General features: G+C 46.9%; 1 protein-coding gene across 1 annotated transcript in view; it reads right to left on the bottom strand.

Annotated features, from left to right (window-relative positions):
- The window catches only part of ZNF704 (zinc finger protein 704), a 96831-nt gene extending 87962 nt beyond the window's left edge, over nt 1-8869 (bottom strand). Inside the window, exon 1 of the mRNA XM_082015081.1 lies at nt 7994-8869. Within this exon, the coding sequence (XP_081871207.1) occupies nt 7994-8275 (282 nt within the window). The 5' untranslated portion in view covers nt 8276-8869. The remainder of the gene's footprint in view (nt 1-7993) is intronic.
- Nucleotides 8870-15577: the final 6708 nt, after the last annotated feature.

Raw genomic sequence — 15577 nt, 5'->3', positions numbered from 1 at the left:
ATGTCAGTGTGATGCAGGCATTAGCCACTTTATCTGCTGAAGCAGAAAAAAAAAATTAAGTAACCATCCAGTCTTATGACTGCTTGTTGTAATTGCGCTGCCTATCTGAATTTCACGTAACCTTTTATGCACTGTGTTAAAAAAATACATTAAAGATGGTAAAATGATGACCTATGTAATTTCACATTTCAGTATCTAATCATTGAGGCGTTTTACATACCCTCTGATTCTGTGTCCAGTGATCATGATCTTCTACAGTCTGAAGCAATACTTAAAAATTATTAGGACCGCTATGGAAAGGTTTTAGGAGACTAATGGATTCACCCTTCTGGTTATGTAATTGGTCTGAAATCCCAAATCTGCTTAAATTAGCAGGACTTTTCCATCAACTCCAGCTGGATCAGGACTTTATGGAAATTTGATTCTTTATGTTTTCCAAAAACATCAATAAAAAGATCTGTATTTTTATCCAGAGTTCAAGCAACAGAAGTTGTTCAGTTTCCTGTCTTCATTAGTTTTGTTGTCAAACAACAAATACCACCCACACATGTACTTTTAATACAATGAGACAAATGTCATTGCAATCATCGTTTGGGATTGTAAAGTTTGGCAAGGTGCCAGAGCGGTGAAAGTGATCCCATCACAGATTGTTCAGCAACAGTGGGAACACTGAATTCCTACATGCTCTGTTCGGCAACATGCTACAGCGAAAAGCATCAACACAAGTTCGTGAAATTGAAGCTGATCAAATGATCGCTCTTTTTATTGACTTTATATTTCCTGTTCCATTTTCAAAAATAAACAAAAACACTAATAAGAGTTTCTCTCAGGCTACCATCCTTCTTTAGTCTTTGGGTTGGCCTCAAGTAGCAGGAATGGTCAAGCTGCTCACTATTTTTGAAAATAAGCTATTCAATAAATCACTTGAAAGTATTACCAAGCCAATGGACACTCTCATTCGGGGCAGGAGGGAGCATCATTGCTCAATCCATAGCAGTATTTACAGAGCAGACACCAGCCAGGACCAGCATGCTCCCTACTGCCCATGCAGCAAGGCTCCCATCTTTGAGATGGCCAAGTGACACAGTTTGTGGCACAGATTTATCCCACAGTCCACTAAGATCTCTCTGGTGCTCTCATATCACCGGAAGTTCTAATCTATCAACTGGGAAAACAGAGTAGGACTCGAGGATTCAAAACTGATCTACAAGACTGTTAGGCTTCTCCATAACCTTGGGCCAGAAGCAAGGTTGGAAGAGCACAGGGTCAGGAAAGGCACAGATGGTCCATGCATCCACACTTGTCATAGGACACATTACATATGTTAATTACCAGACCATGAAAAGCACCTTCTCGATACTTAGTTTTCAGATGCAAAAAAATGTCACTTTTATCTTCAGGAAGGAGGACTCGGGGAACCACAGGCTGGTCAGTCACACCTTGATTCCCAGGAACATGATGGAGCAGCTAATCCTGGAAACCAGTTCCAGGCATATGAAGGACAAGGAAATCATCATGAGTAGTCAGCATGGCTTCACCAAGGGGAAGTCATGCTTGGCCAGCCTGATGAACTTCTAGGACAAAATGACTGGCCTGGTAGATGAGGGGAGAGCAGCAGATATTCTCTATCTAGACTTCAGGAAGGCTTTTGATGCCATCTCCCATAATACTCTCATAGACAAGCTGTTGATGTATGGGCTGAACGAGCAGGCAGTGAGGTGGTTTGGAAACCGGCTGAACAGACAGGCCAAGAGGGTGCTGATCAGCAGCACAAAGTCTAGTTGGAGGCCAGTAAATGGTGACATATGCCAAGGGTCCATATTGGATCCTGTCCTGTTCAAGATCCTCACTACTGATCTGGATGATGGGGCACAGCATGTCCTCAGCAAGTTTGCAGATGACACAAAACAAGGAGGAGTGGTTGATACACCAGACAGTCATGCTGCTATCCAAAGGGACCTCGACAAGCTAGAGAAACGAGCCAACAGGAACCTCATGAAGTTCAACAAGGGGAAATGTGAAGTCCTGCACCTGAGAAGAAACAACCCCAGGCACCAGTACATGCTGAGGGCTGTCCAGGTGGAAATCAGTTTTGCAGAAAAGGCCCTGGCATCCTGGTGGACACCAAGCTCAACATGAGCCAGAAATCTGCACTTGTGGCAAAAGTGAATGATGTCCTCGGCTGCACTAGACACAGCATTGCTGGTAGGTTGAGGCAGGTGATCCTTCCCATCCACTCAGCCCTGGTGAGGCCACATCTGGACTGCTAGGTCCAGATCTGGGCTCCCCAGTACAGGAGAGACAGAGACATACTGGAGACAGTCCAGCAAAGGGTCACCAGGGTGATTAAGGGACTGGAGCATCTCTCCTCTGAGGAAAGGCTGAGAGAGCTGGAAGGAGCAAAAAGGGAGGGAAGGAGCAAACAGGACAGAGCCAGGCTCTTTTCAGTGGTGCTCAGCGACAGCACCAGAGGCCATGGGCACAGACTGAAACACAGGGGGTTCCCTCTGAACATCAGGAAACACTTTTTCACTGTGAGAGTGACCGAGCACTGGCAGAGGTTGCCCAGGAAAAGTTGTTGAGTCTCTCTCCTCGGAGATACTCAAATGCCATCTGGACATGGTCCTGGGCAACCTGCTCTAGGTGGCTCTGCCTGTGCAGGGGGGTTGGACCAGACGTCCCTTCCCACCTCAACCATTCTGTGGTTCTGTGACAACGACTGCACATCTCTATCCAGCAGTCCATACTGCATGCCTGAAGGCAGCCGGCTGATCGTTCTCAACTGAAGTCATTCTAGACTGCAAACAGTCTAGCAAATAAGGATCAAAACCGTTAATGGCTCCACTGTATCTCTTTATTCTCATATAGTTACTGTTTTCTAATACAATTCCTTTTAAGGGCAAAGTGGTTATGCTTGGCCTGTGTCCAACAAACAGCAACAACAAAAAAATGGCATTAAAAATCCTCAGCAAATTACTCGCATTCATTCTTTATTATGGGAGAGTGGAGAAAAACTACCATCTTACAATCTCACCACCCCCAGCTCTGCCTCCAGTAATCCATACTACACATAAGCTTTTTCTTTTTTAATAGGGAAGAAAAAAAATTCCAAGTCTAGTCATGCAGTTTCCACACTAACTTCACTAGCCAGGTTTTCACTCAAGGACTATAAGAAACTGAATTAAGTTTTAAATTTAAAAATGAACTATCTACTTACAAAAATATGGCTAAGCTGCTGGTGTTTATCTGCCTCTCCTGCCTCACCCTTTAGTTGTTCCCCACAGTCCATCAGTATCCATTCATTATCTCTTGTGTTACTCTTCAACTTCGCAGAAAAGGGTAGAGTAGGATCATGCTTGTTCTGAGTTTGTACACAGCCTAGCCTAACAGAATCCTGCTCCAACATCAGAACATGAGTTCTGGTGTTCTAATAACTAGTAGTACTTATTAAAAAATATCTTTATCATTAGTCTGAGAGAGAACATTTCCATTTGCTCTCAAGTTAGCATGCAAGTTCCTAATGTGTCTTAAGAGATCTCTCCACCACTAAGCTAATCCAATATTTGAAGATTGCATTTTGCAAATTGCCTGTTAAAATATATTTGCACGCACATATGAAAGCTAAATTAAATAGCACTTTGCTAATCAAGCAAAAAAAATTTTTGTTTTGCCCAAGATGACCATATAGTCCATTCAAACAGTAAAGCTGACGCTGAGTTTGATTTAAAGGACAACAATGAATTCACACCTGGCTTTAGAAAGAATGCAGAGAAAAGGCGCAAAGGAGCAGAAAGCAAATTCAACCCAGCCAAACAGCGCAGGTAAGTAACAGGCAACAGTTTTCTTCCAGACAAACTCTGAAGATTCTTCTACATCCCATATATCACAGATGACTATCTTTTTAAAAAAAAAGGAAAAAAAAAACCCAAACCAAAACAAACCACAAACAAAAGCACACTTTTTCCTGGATTAACCAAGACTCCTATCAGGATCTGCCATCACTGCTCTGAAATCTCTGCCACAGACCTACATGTGCCCCATACTTGTTGCAAATTCCACCTTGCAAGGTGGGCAAAACTGAACCCAATGTGCATGAACGTGAAGTCTGGCTTACACAGCTTGGGCTTTCATATTCCTCCTGCATCACAGCACAGCTCTCTAGGCCTTTAGTTTTCAGACTCTTCCATCTGCTCACTTCCCATAACTTTGGGAGCTGCGTATTTGCAGGAACGAATCCATTTGTGGGAAATTCATCCTTCTGAACTACCAAGAAGTGGTCACACACAAGCCAGTACCTGGAATGAATAATTTCATGGGTGCTTATGGTATGGTAAAGGGCAGAGACCACAGAAACATAATGTTTAAGGAGCAGGAGAAGCCCCCATACCCAGTCCTACTTCCATATTCTGAGCCTGGGGACAGAAAACAGGCTGGAAATGAAGTGCCAGCTCAGCTGGGCTAAACAGAAGAAAGCACTAACCCCTCTAGTATTTATAACAGTAGAGAAAACATTGCACCACGTTGGCAGGTTATCACAAGCCCATGCTCATTACCAGCCAAAATCATCAATCATAGTGCTTTAGTGGTTTACAGGCAAATTAGTGTAGCTCTGTGACCTGCAGTGAGGCTTGCTCAACCAGTACCAGATAAAACTCAGCACCTCAGACCACTGATGGACCCTACTTCATCCCCTGCTCTCCATATCACCAAAACCAGCAGTTTTCACAGAGTGAATTAACCCCAGTGCAGTACTAATGTGGTTGTTTGTGGTATCTGAACCAAGCTCCACACAAAAGATGAAAAAAATAGGACTGCAAATTAATACACATTTCAAGACGAAGTACTGGTAATTACAGTATTTATTCTTTTTCATCTAATTTGAAATGGCTGGAAAGCTAGATGCAGCCAAAGCAGCAAGTATGGGCTGCAAAGAAAGAGTTTCACGTGCAAAATGAGTCCATATAATCAGCACCTTGGTGTTATTTGTTTTCCTATACAGACGAATGGACTAGTTCTGACAAAACAAGAAATCCCAGCACTTAACAAGGCTTTACAGGCTCCCAAAGCCTTTCTGGCTATCCTGCCGTTACCCACCAGCGACATATAGCACACTCATGCCTCTTCCAGCATCATGTTAGAAAAGCAGGGGGAAGAGAGAGCAACACTCCAGTGTCCTCCAGTTGAACATCTATGTGGCTATGGCAATACAAAGAAGCAATTTTTCTATCTTCAGCAGTCTTCCTCACTCAGTTATTTGTAATTTCTGTTCTCTCCTTCCAAGACTTTGGAAGTTGGAGAAATAATATTTGTCTCTATAAAGTACTGCTTCCTGTCTCTCCACCCCCACGTTGAAGGGTGAGGGTCACAAACAGACCACTAGCAGTGCAAGCCACAGTGGACTTCTTTGTGGTGGAGACAACACGGCTATAAAACCTGATGGTGCAGGTACTTTTTTCATCTTGACTAGTGGGCCAAATTCGCAGGCACTTTTTAAAAATATTGATTCCACTGCAGAGCCTATAATGCATTCATCCATGGATCACAGCCACTCCATGGAAGTGACTTTGTGAAGAGCACGTGAAACCTCTAGCTTTAAAATGACATTCCACCCAAGGGCCCAGACATCAAGTATACATGTGTGTCATCTGTAACTATACCACACCCCAAAACATTGCATGCTGCTTTTTAATTGCATTATCTGGATAGCATATACTGCAAAACCAGCACCCTGACCACTTTGCTTTGAAGTCTGATTAAATTCTGAAGCTCTTCAGGATGTCTCTTGTTCTGAAGGGTACTGGACACTAAAACAATTTATGCCCTGTCTCAGCAGTAGATACCCCTTCAATTCCCTTTGGTCCTGGACCCCAACTCGGAAGGCCAGGTCCGGGAGTCAAATGATGCTGACTCCATGCCAGTTCTCCCTTTCGAGATGAGTGGACTAATGTACCCTCCTGTAGTTTTGCAGTCAGTCCTCTACATTCATTTCATGTCCACTTTTCTCATTTTTCTTCTGTTGCTTTAAAATTACTTGGAAGAATCTTTAGATTAAGCTTTATGTACTTCTACATATCAATCCCTAAAGAAATATACAGAAAGCAAAGACAATTTCTTTAAAATGTTAAATTATAACAGTTTTCCTAGTTCATAGTACTTAAAATTATAAATACTGAAAACAAAAATGAGGCAGTTCATGATAGTTAGAAATATTCTTCTAAGTCAGTAAATACCTGCACCTGGTTACTGAACTACAGCACTGCAGATGACTTGAGAGTTTATTACATATACTGAAAGTAGCCTAATATACATTAGTCCACTCATCTATGAGGCAGATTTACTTTCCAGGTAAGTAAATACATGTCAGCACAATGTTCTTATATGCACATATACTCTTAAATGCAAGAGAGAAGTACCAGCGACCCTGATTTATATTAACAGACCTATTACTTGAAAACATGCTGAGGGCTGACAAAGAGAACAGTACACTCTGATAACCCATTTATATGCAGATTGTACCTATGTAATCCAGTTGATATTTCAGAATACTGTGCTCCATTTGAGAATTTCACATTTTTGACCTATTAGGTACACAGAGGAAGTTTCTCTAAGGCTTCTCTACCACTGGGAGTTTCAGTGCGATGGGGAGACTGATGGACCAGAAGCCCATTATGGTGCCCTTCAGGCTTAGGCTACCATTTGTATCAACAAAGTTATCCCAAACTGCCAGGCCTCGGTAACAGGGACGGTCTGACCCAGCCAGACCATAACCACATCTCACGGCCTTTGAGAGATTCACTGAGCAGCTACAAGGACAGGGTCCAGTGACCCAACTGGGTCAGACTTATCCCGTCACTGCTGTATCAAACCTGCTCTGAAGCAATATGGGGATAAATTGTATTTCGGCTGCTGTTTTCCTTTAGGGTTTTGGGGGGTGGGGGGTGTTGTTTGTTTTGTTTTGGGTTTGTTTCCTTTTTTGTTTTTCTGTGGATACAGGGAAGACCCCAATGGTGATATGACAGTACTACTAGGCCAACCCTGATCTCTTGGAAGAAAGAGATTCTTGTGAAGAAAGAATCATTATCTAGATGTAAAAAAAAAAAAAAAAAATCAATCCAAATGGATACCCTTCAAACTTTCATAAGCATTTATTTTCCATAACCAGTGCACACCTATCACATGAATCCTCCGTAGACCTACACACAGACTTAACCCTACTACCTGGGTTATCCCAAGAGAAAAATAATATCAGACAACCCCTCATGATAAAATAATTTAAGCCTCAGTCTGAAGGACCTCAGCCTGCCAGCGTTCAGCAGGTTGCTCCAAAACGCACCAAATTCAGACGACTGCCCGAGCACACTCCGATGGCCTTTGAATCGGGTCTCTGCACAGTACTGCTGCATTCAGAAACTTTTCACGACTCGCCCACCCAGATCTCCTTAACCGGGGCCGCCTCCCTTGCAAGAGCCGCCCGGCGCCCCGCAACCCACACACCCCGTAGGCACCGCTCCGCTCTTGCACACCCCTCCGTGCAAGCGGCCAGGCGAGCACCCCCACCGCCCCGCACCTCACCCAGGAAATTCTCTATTCCCAGTACTCAAACTCGCCAGACGCCGCTGATCCCCCGCCCGCGGCGCAGCTCCGCAGCCCCCGGAGCCAGTCCGCTGCCTTCTTCCCGCCGGGCCGCAGCGGCCACCCGCTTCCTCGGCGACTTGTTGAGCGCGAGCCCGCCCGCACCCGGCCCGCCCGCAGCCGTCCCCCGGGGCCTCCCCGCCTCCAGCCCGCTCTCAGCCCCGCCGCAGGCCGCCCGGCCCGGGGCGAGGCACAGCGGCCGCCCCCATCGCTCCCGGGGCCCGGCCCGGGGCACCGGCCGGCCCGGCCTGCCCCGCCCCGCCAGCCCGGCGCCCCCGCCCGGGCCCCTCCGCCGGCACCGAGCCGGGCCGGGCGGCCGCCGCCACCGCCCCGCTGCCACTCTCTCCCTCCCAGGACGCACCTTCAGGCTTCCCCGCGGGGGGCCCTTGCCGTGGCCGGTCAGCGCCGGGGGGGGGCTCCCCAGGCCGCCCTCCTCCTCCTCCTCTTCTTCTTCCACCTCCACCACCACGTCCTCGTCTTCGTCCTCCTCCTCCAGCGCCGCGGCGGAACCCTCCCGCCGGGGCGGCCTCCAGGCGCTCTCGGGCTTGGGGGGCCGGACCGCCTCCGCCTGCGCGGCCGCCGGCCCCGCGCTCAGCCGCCGGCTGCCCATGCTGGAGCGCTTGGCCAAGCGCCGCGCCTGCATGCTGCCTCCGCCCGCCCGGGCGGCCCGGCCCGGCCCGCCTCCCGCCGCGCTCAGTCCCGGCCGCGGGCAGCGGCCCCGCCGCGGGCGCGCAGCAGCAGCGCCGAGCCCAAGGGGCGGCGGCGGCGCTCACCGGGGGGCGGCGGTGGGTGTGTGCGGCGGGCGCAACGCGGCCATGGGGGCCGGCGGGCGCGGCCGCCCCGCCGCTCGCCCACCTGCTCCCGCCGCTCTCCTCCTGCGCCGCCGGCCGGCCTGCCCGCCCGGCCCGGCTGTCGGGCGCGGTACGGGGTCCGCTCCCGCTCGCCCTTCCTCGCCGCCACTGGTCCCCGGCACCAAAACCCGGACTGGATTCCCGCCGGCCGCGGCGCCGCCAGCCTCTACGCGGGGCCGCGCTGCCTCCGCCCGTGGCCCTGGCGGGTTTCCCCGCGGAGCGGCGCCAGCCCCGCCGCCCGCCCGCTCCGCCGAGGGGAGCGGGGTGCCGGTGCGTCCCCGCCGGCGGCGGTCTGTTTCAGCGGCAGGAGAGCCGGGAGTGCCCGGCAGCCTCGGCATGCGGGACACGGGCTGCCAGGTGCCTCGGGCCGGGTTGAAATAACATTTTTTCATCTCTCCCCAAGAAAACATAAATGGAAAAAATGGAACTTTGGGGGAAAAAGCTGAGAAGACACTGGTTTGGGTTTTGTTTTGGTTTGGTTTTTTTGAGATGAAAAACTGAAGCAGAGCCTGCTGAAAAAGCTATCCAGGATGGTTAGAGAAATAATTTCCAGTTTGTAGTCCTTCTGTGCTTTACTGGAAAATACCTTTCTGAAAAGTTTTTGTTTAAATGAACATAGTTTCCAAACAGAGTTTTAAGTTATTGCAGTCACCATTTAAATTTACTGTATGCTTCTATACCATTTATTAGAGCCTCCTGAGACTGAGTTATACTTCAGGCTGCCACATGCTTTTCCTAACCTCTTCCTCCATACGTAAATTTTAAACCTGCATTTACATGTTATTTTTGAGACATGTATATATTCTTTTCCATTAACAAGTGAATTACAGTAATTCCCTTTTCCGTGTTCAGTACCTTTCTCCCCACACATTCCGTTTGAGAGACATGCCAACAGGCCAAAGGTACCCATAGTATGTCAGCATGGGGCCAAGCTTCACTGCTAAGGCGAGGTTATTTTGTCCCTGCCAAAAAGTAATGATATTCATTCATTTTGGAACATAGCATGCAGCGCTGTCTATGCAAGAAATTATAGATAATACAGTACCCATTCTTAAAGAAATAATGAAGTTACTTTTCATGTCTAACTATGGAATTTGTTTCAATTTTCTCAACCCAACCCCACAAACCAGTTGTTTTCGTTCATTCTTTCAAGGTTTCCAGAGACTCTGCATCTCTGGAGAACGATCCGCAACAGAATCGCTGGCAAATTCTGGCGTATTGGGTCTCCCAATCAGGATTTCCCCACACATCTAAAAGTAACGTTTCCAGACGTTTTACAGTGGCTTTGATCAGCTGCACTGTGACATAGGGTCAGCCCATCCTCCAGCAGAGCAGCAGCCAGAGCCCCTGGTACACGCCGCCACCAAATGTCCCGTCTTTTCTCCTGCCGCTGCAGGAGTATTTAGCTTCTCGATACCTGGTTGAGCAGATCAGTCACGTTTTTTTGAAGCCAATGTTGCATAAAGAATCGATTGTGGAAGAAAAAAAAAAGCTTTTAAAATTTGATTTCTAAACTGGATGTTTGGAATTAAGGTTTAGATTTGACAAACAGTTATGCTTCAGTTTTGCCTTAAACATAAATTCCACCATGAATTTAAATGGTATTTGCAGTTACTTCATACTTGTACCTCAAGGGCATAGAAATGGAATAATTCAAATACCTCCTAGTATTAAAAGTATTTGAAATATTTCGTATCATTTGAATACAACCTAAATCTGATTGTGATCTTCTTGTGGCCTGTATGTTTTAATTGAAGCAAGAACAGACTCAAAGTTAGGAATTACATGCACCAAATGTGTTACCACTGAATTGGATTACTATGTGCTAGCATAAACACCACAAATAACAGAATGGAGACCAAAGGGTCTGTTGTAGAGAATAGTGATAATAAAGGATAATTGGGCTTGCACAGACGTGCCTCAACGTCCATGACACCTCACACTTCAGCCTCTATTTGAAGTCTGTATTCAGCTCTTTCGTCAGGTTAGTTCCAGGATCTGCTGTAAGGTACAGCTGACTTGACGCCTCTTGCCCTAAAGTTTTGGGGGTCAAACATAAAAGCAGAGATCGTTAACCAATAATCAGACTTTTAGTTGTCAGTTCAACAACAATTGTTTCAAAAATTACTAACTGGGTTCTCTGGTTTGGGACCGTGGCGGCAGGAGGGAGAGACGACAGGGTCGGGCAGGTTCTTAGGGAAACATAAAGCATCCCAGGCCTGCCTACCTGCCTGCCTGCCTGCCTGCCTGCAGGAGGCTGCTCCATCCTCCAGGATGCTGCCTCTTCTCCCCGAGGACTCCAGCAGGTTGTGGCCCTTCTGCTCTCAAAGCAGAGCAGGACAGCAGGTGAGCCCTGGAAAAGTTGTGACAGACGTGATGGAAGAAGATCATAACCAGATTCTGGTGGAGGGAGAGGAAGCAAAATAGTTTTGGGATCAGGAGGCAAAATGAAGAGTAGTCCAGAGTTCACTGGGCTGATGGGCAGGGCAATCCCGGGAAGGGGTTCTACGGAGAATACTGACTTTTGATTAGTAATCTGAGCTGCTAATGCTTTTTACTCCTGCTGGGTTATCAAATGCAATGAGAAGCCACTGTTGACAACTCTACAACAGACTGGTTAAAAATTTCTAGCACTTCCCAGGCGAGCCAGATTGGAGCTGTAGTAAGAATAACTTCTCTCACAATATTTGATACAAACAAAAGATAGAAATGACTGTTTGCTCCATTTCCTCCAGCCTGTCTGACTTGCAGTATGAGTGGAGCTGAAGCTGAACCCGAACCCATATTGCCCTTTCAGTGCTTCCCAGAGGAGTTACATTATGGAGAAAGTTTTCTAAGGATAGCCAGGGAATCCTAGACACAGTCCTCTTCAGTACCTTTACATTCACAAACAGCTGAGTCAAACACAAGCCATACTCCACTATCACCCATCAACATTTTTTCCCCGAGACTCAGTCTTAGCACTCTTGGGGTAACTGCTGAACAATTCTGGCCCATAGCCACATCCTGACATCGAGTAAATTCTTGTGCTATACAGGGTAATATGGTATCACTTAGCTAAACAGAGATATCTCATGATTGTACTACAGCATAGTGTGCCTCTAACGACAGTACAGGCTCTGGCTGTAATAATGTTTACACGTCAATGACTTCCAAGCTTATTAAAAGTTAATGTGCACATTCGCACTCCCTTTGTGTATACAGCTTTCCAACACAGCAGAAGTGTTTCAGATGCTTCTTTGCCTCTAACCTTAGCAATCAGTTCATATTTCCAAAAAAGGAATGTCTCTCTCTCTCAAGACGTATGAGACAATGTGAATGATAAGTATATATAAGCATATATGTCTCCCTCCAAAAGTTTTTCTCGAACAATCTGTGAAGGTCAACTACAGTGACAGCTTTGCAGTTCATCTTCAATAGTTACTGTCTAACTTCTTTCAGTGAATCCACTGGGCAGTTCTGTGTACTAGCCATGGAAAAAAATCTAGCTTTCCCTGGCACTGCCTTAACTAGCCTACACTGATTGACATTTGGTGGCGTTTTCTTATGATACATACTTTTTCCAAACATTTTATACAGTCCATCTCTCAGTTAGTATTCCTCTCATTTTTAATATAATTATTTACTGATCTTTTTGACCTTTTTTTCCGTTCAGCTGCTGCTACTTTATACCATGATCATGACTGCAGGCAAAGCTTGTCTGATACCAGGTTGGGGAAAGAGTCCCTTTTGCTTTGAAAAGCAGAGGTTCTTCCGTAATGCTTGGGGAGGCACTACTCTGTAACCACCTCGCCGTCTGGTCCCAAAAGTGCTTCCATCAGGGACAACCAGTCAGCAGTGCGACTGCCCGCAGCGACGAGCACTAGCCAGTGCTAACAAGTGCTAGTAGGAGTGAGCTTTAGTTTGCCTCACAGGAGCAGGCAGCGTGCGTTTTGCTGGACCACCCAGAATCCTGCCTTGGCTAGCTCGTTTTTTTTTTTTTTTTTAAAGTCGTCTTTTTTTCTGATGTGCCTGCAAGGAAAGAATACATTTCTTGATTTATTTTCTTTAGTCTCTGAATATTTTTTCCCCTTGTCCATTTATGCCAGCTTTTTATCACTAGAGGCATGATGCCCTCTGGTCCTACCTCCTCCCAGATGGATGCTACACTTCAGTTCCTTGCCTTTATAAAGTCTAGCTGCAATAGGAAGCAAGGAAACCCTCAAATTTCTGCGCATTTAATCACTTTTTTTAAACATAACCTGCTCGAGCAGTCGTTCACTTTTCACTTTTTAGTGGGCAACAAATGTATTTGTTTGAGCTTTAGTATTGAAACCAGCACATGCAACCAACCATGTGTGTGTTCCACTTCGCTCATAATCCCAGGCATTTGAGCCCCTGCCAACTTCTTTATTTGGGGACCTGCCTTCTCCACACCCCCTTTGTAAACTTTGCATTTGTTTTGCTTTATAGTGATCACTGAAGTTCACACTCCAGCTGGGAGGACAGTCAGGCACCTTCAAGAACAAGGGAATGATTGACAATATTAGGCAGAAAATTGTCTACCAGATGCTGCTCAAAAGGAGAGGTGGCAACCTCCTGACCCCCTTCTCGGTAAGGGAAATCGTCGCTTCTGTGACGTGCCTCTGCCCCGCTCATCAACTGAGCGGGGAGCACAAGGTCGCTGCTGCGTCTGGCTGTTGTGCAGTGAAATGCCACCCCGCAGACACGGCTGCGCCTTCTGCTCGAAGGAGGCTCCAGTGCCAGCTACGCGTCGGCATGAAGCGGCAAAATTCACCAGCCGTTACGCATTACTCAGTTACTCCTCTGGAACATTTACTAGTTATGAATAATCCTACTGGTACGGAAAGGAATTCCGGATAGTCCGTCCTCGGACCGTGTGAGAACGGACATCAACCAGAACCGCACGGCTTTTTTAAAACCCCTCCCCAAAGTTTTTGCTGTTGTCGAGAAGTAATTTCACGCAATTTACATGTTTATGTCTCTTAAAAGGCTTTGTTTCCCAGAAAAAGAGGTCAGCTCACCAGTTTCATGCTAGTACTAATACAATGATTACAGTTCCCCTTTCTTCAAATTAGCTAGGCTGAGGAAGACAAAGGGGTGAATTTGAAAAACGTAAGACTAACGTTTTCCTACTTAATTATGCCAGAGTGTTCACGAAGGAGGGAGGGAAAAAAAGGGGGGGGGGGCGGGGAAAGAGAGGGAAAACACTTTTTCTTAACAAAAGCAGTGCAGGACAACAAAATAACCAGCCACCACCAGTTTACACTGAGGGAAGAAACACAGAAAACACAGGCCTCTGTAACACCAATGTTTTGAGCATGTAATAGAAATAACTATATATACATACTTATGGTTTGGTTTTTTGGTTGTGGTTTTGGTTTTTTTTTGTTTTTTTGTTTTTTTGTTTTTTTACACAAAAAACTGTTTGGGGGAGTTTCAAAGCTCTGTGCTCACTCGTGCCTGGTAACAGCAATGCGTGCGAACCACCACCCCTAAAACGACACCAGAATTAAAGGAAGGATACAGAAAAGGAAAGATGATAATTGAAATACTATTTTAAGTAAGCGTATTCATTAATCGTCTCAATTTAGGTGGAACTTCCCATGTAAGTTAGATTAAATATCTATTAAGAAAACTGCAAGATTGGCACATCAACTTCCTCTTTCTCAGTGAAGTGTCAAAGAACTCAGCTTGATTCTTAGAGTCAAGGCTGAATTTGCAGAAGTAGCAATTACAAAGAAAATAACTAGCTGTTCCTTTGAAAATGAACAAATTAGATCAGGCACTCAGCAAAACATAAATATCACAGGACCACATAAAACAGTACTTACAGACTCACTTTTTACATGGAAACTCCACCGTAAATCTTGGGGAAGCGAGGAAAAATATAGCTGTCAGTCAACACCAGCAATAAAAATATTTACTCCAATAAATTAAGCAATAGGTACAATTTTATTTTCATCATCCTGCTACCTATCATAACATAGTAGTTTTATTTGCATAAATTCTTAATGTTTGAGATGAATACCCTGCTTTGAAAAGGGTGCTCCACATTTTTTGTTTGCTTACCACACTGACATTAATCCTAAAGCCTCTTGAAGTAAACACCACTGTAACCAAAATTTAAGGGAAACACCAGCCAGCCAGAGAACTTGAGGATCACCTACCCCTCAAAGATTTCTTTATAAATCAGCTGAAAGCCAGGTCACTAGCTTGAGATGTTGAAGCGGTTTTCCTTGTTGTAGATGTTCCTATTTTCTAGTGAGTACAGACGGTTCATTAAAGCTAATTTTGGGGTTTTTTTTGTTTTCGTTTTTTTTCTGGCAAGCTCCCCGATAAAAGTTTCTCTGGAGGTGCTCCTTCCAGTCAACTCCTAACTTAGGAGTCTTCAGAAAAACTGACAGTTTCGATGGCCCGTTTCTCCCTAATGAAAAAGCTTGAAAGAGACAACTCGAGGCTGTTCTGCTTTTCTCCTCCGTTCTCTTTCGGGAACGTGCTGCCCCGTTCTCCGTGGGGAAATCGGCTGACCTCTTCCTGCCTCTCCCACCCTGCTCTCCTCCATAAAAAAATCCAGACAAACAAACAAAAAATCCCCAACGCTCCCCCTCCCTTCCCCCCCGGGAGCTGGGAAGGCACAAACAAAGCGGATTCGCTCGGAAAACGGACTTCTCCCCTCCAGGAACATGCCGTTTGCGGTCACACCGAAGACGCGCTGAGGCACCGGGCGCGCCGACAGGCCACTCTCCTCACGCGGCCCCGCCAGCCCGCCGCTCGCACGGCTGCCCCGGGGTGCGTGAGGGCCCGGCGAGCCCCCGCAGCCCTCGCTCCATGCTCCCGCCGCGATCCTGTTCAGCTTTTGCCTCAGATTTCTCCTCCTGCCGGCAGAGCGCGGCCCGTAAACATGTGCGGCCCTGTCAGCCGGGTCCGCCATGCCCGCCCAGCTGCCGCCGGCGGGGCGCTCGTTGCGCAGCGACGCGGGGCGGGGAGCAGAAGGAGCGGGGGCGGGGGGCGCCGCGCTGCAGGCCGCGGGCCGGGGCGGTGGGGAGGGCGGGCAGCGCGCTGCCACGGGCGGCGGGGCGGCCCCGGCACCG

Source organism: Phaethon aethereus, assembly GCF_964289735.1.
Source record: "Phaethon aethereus genome assembly, chromosome: 2".
Lineage (NCBI taxonomy): Eukaryota > Metazoa > Chordata > Aves > Phaethontiformes > Phaethontidae > Phaethon > Phaethon aethereus.
Note: the sequence above shows the minus strand (reverse complement) of the source record. Positions and strands in the feature narration are given on the sequence as shown.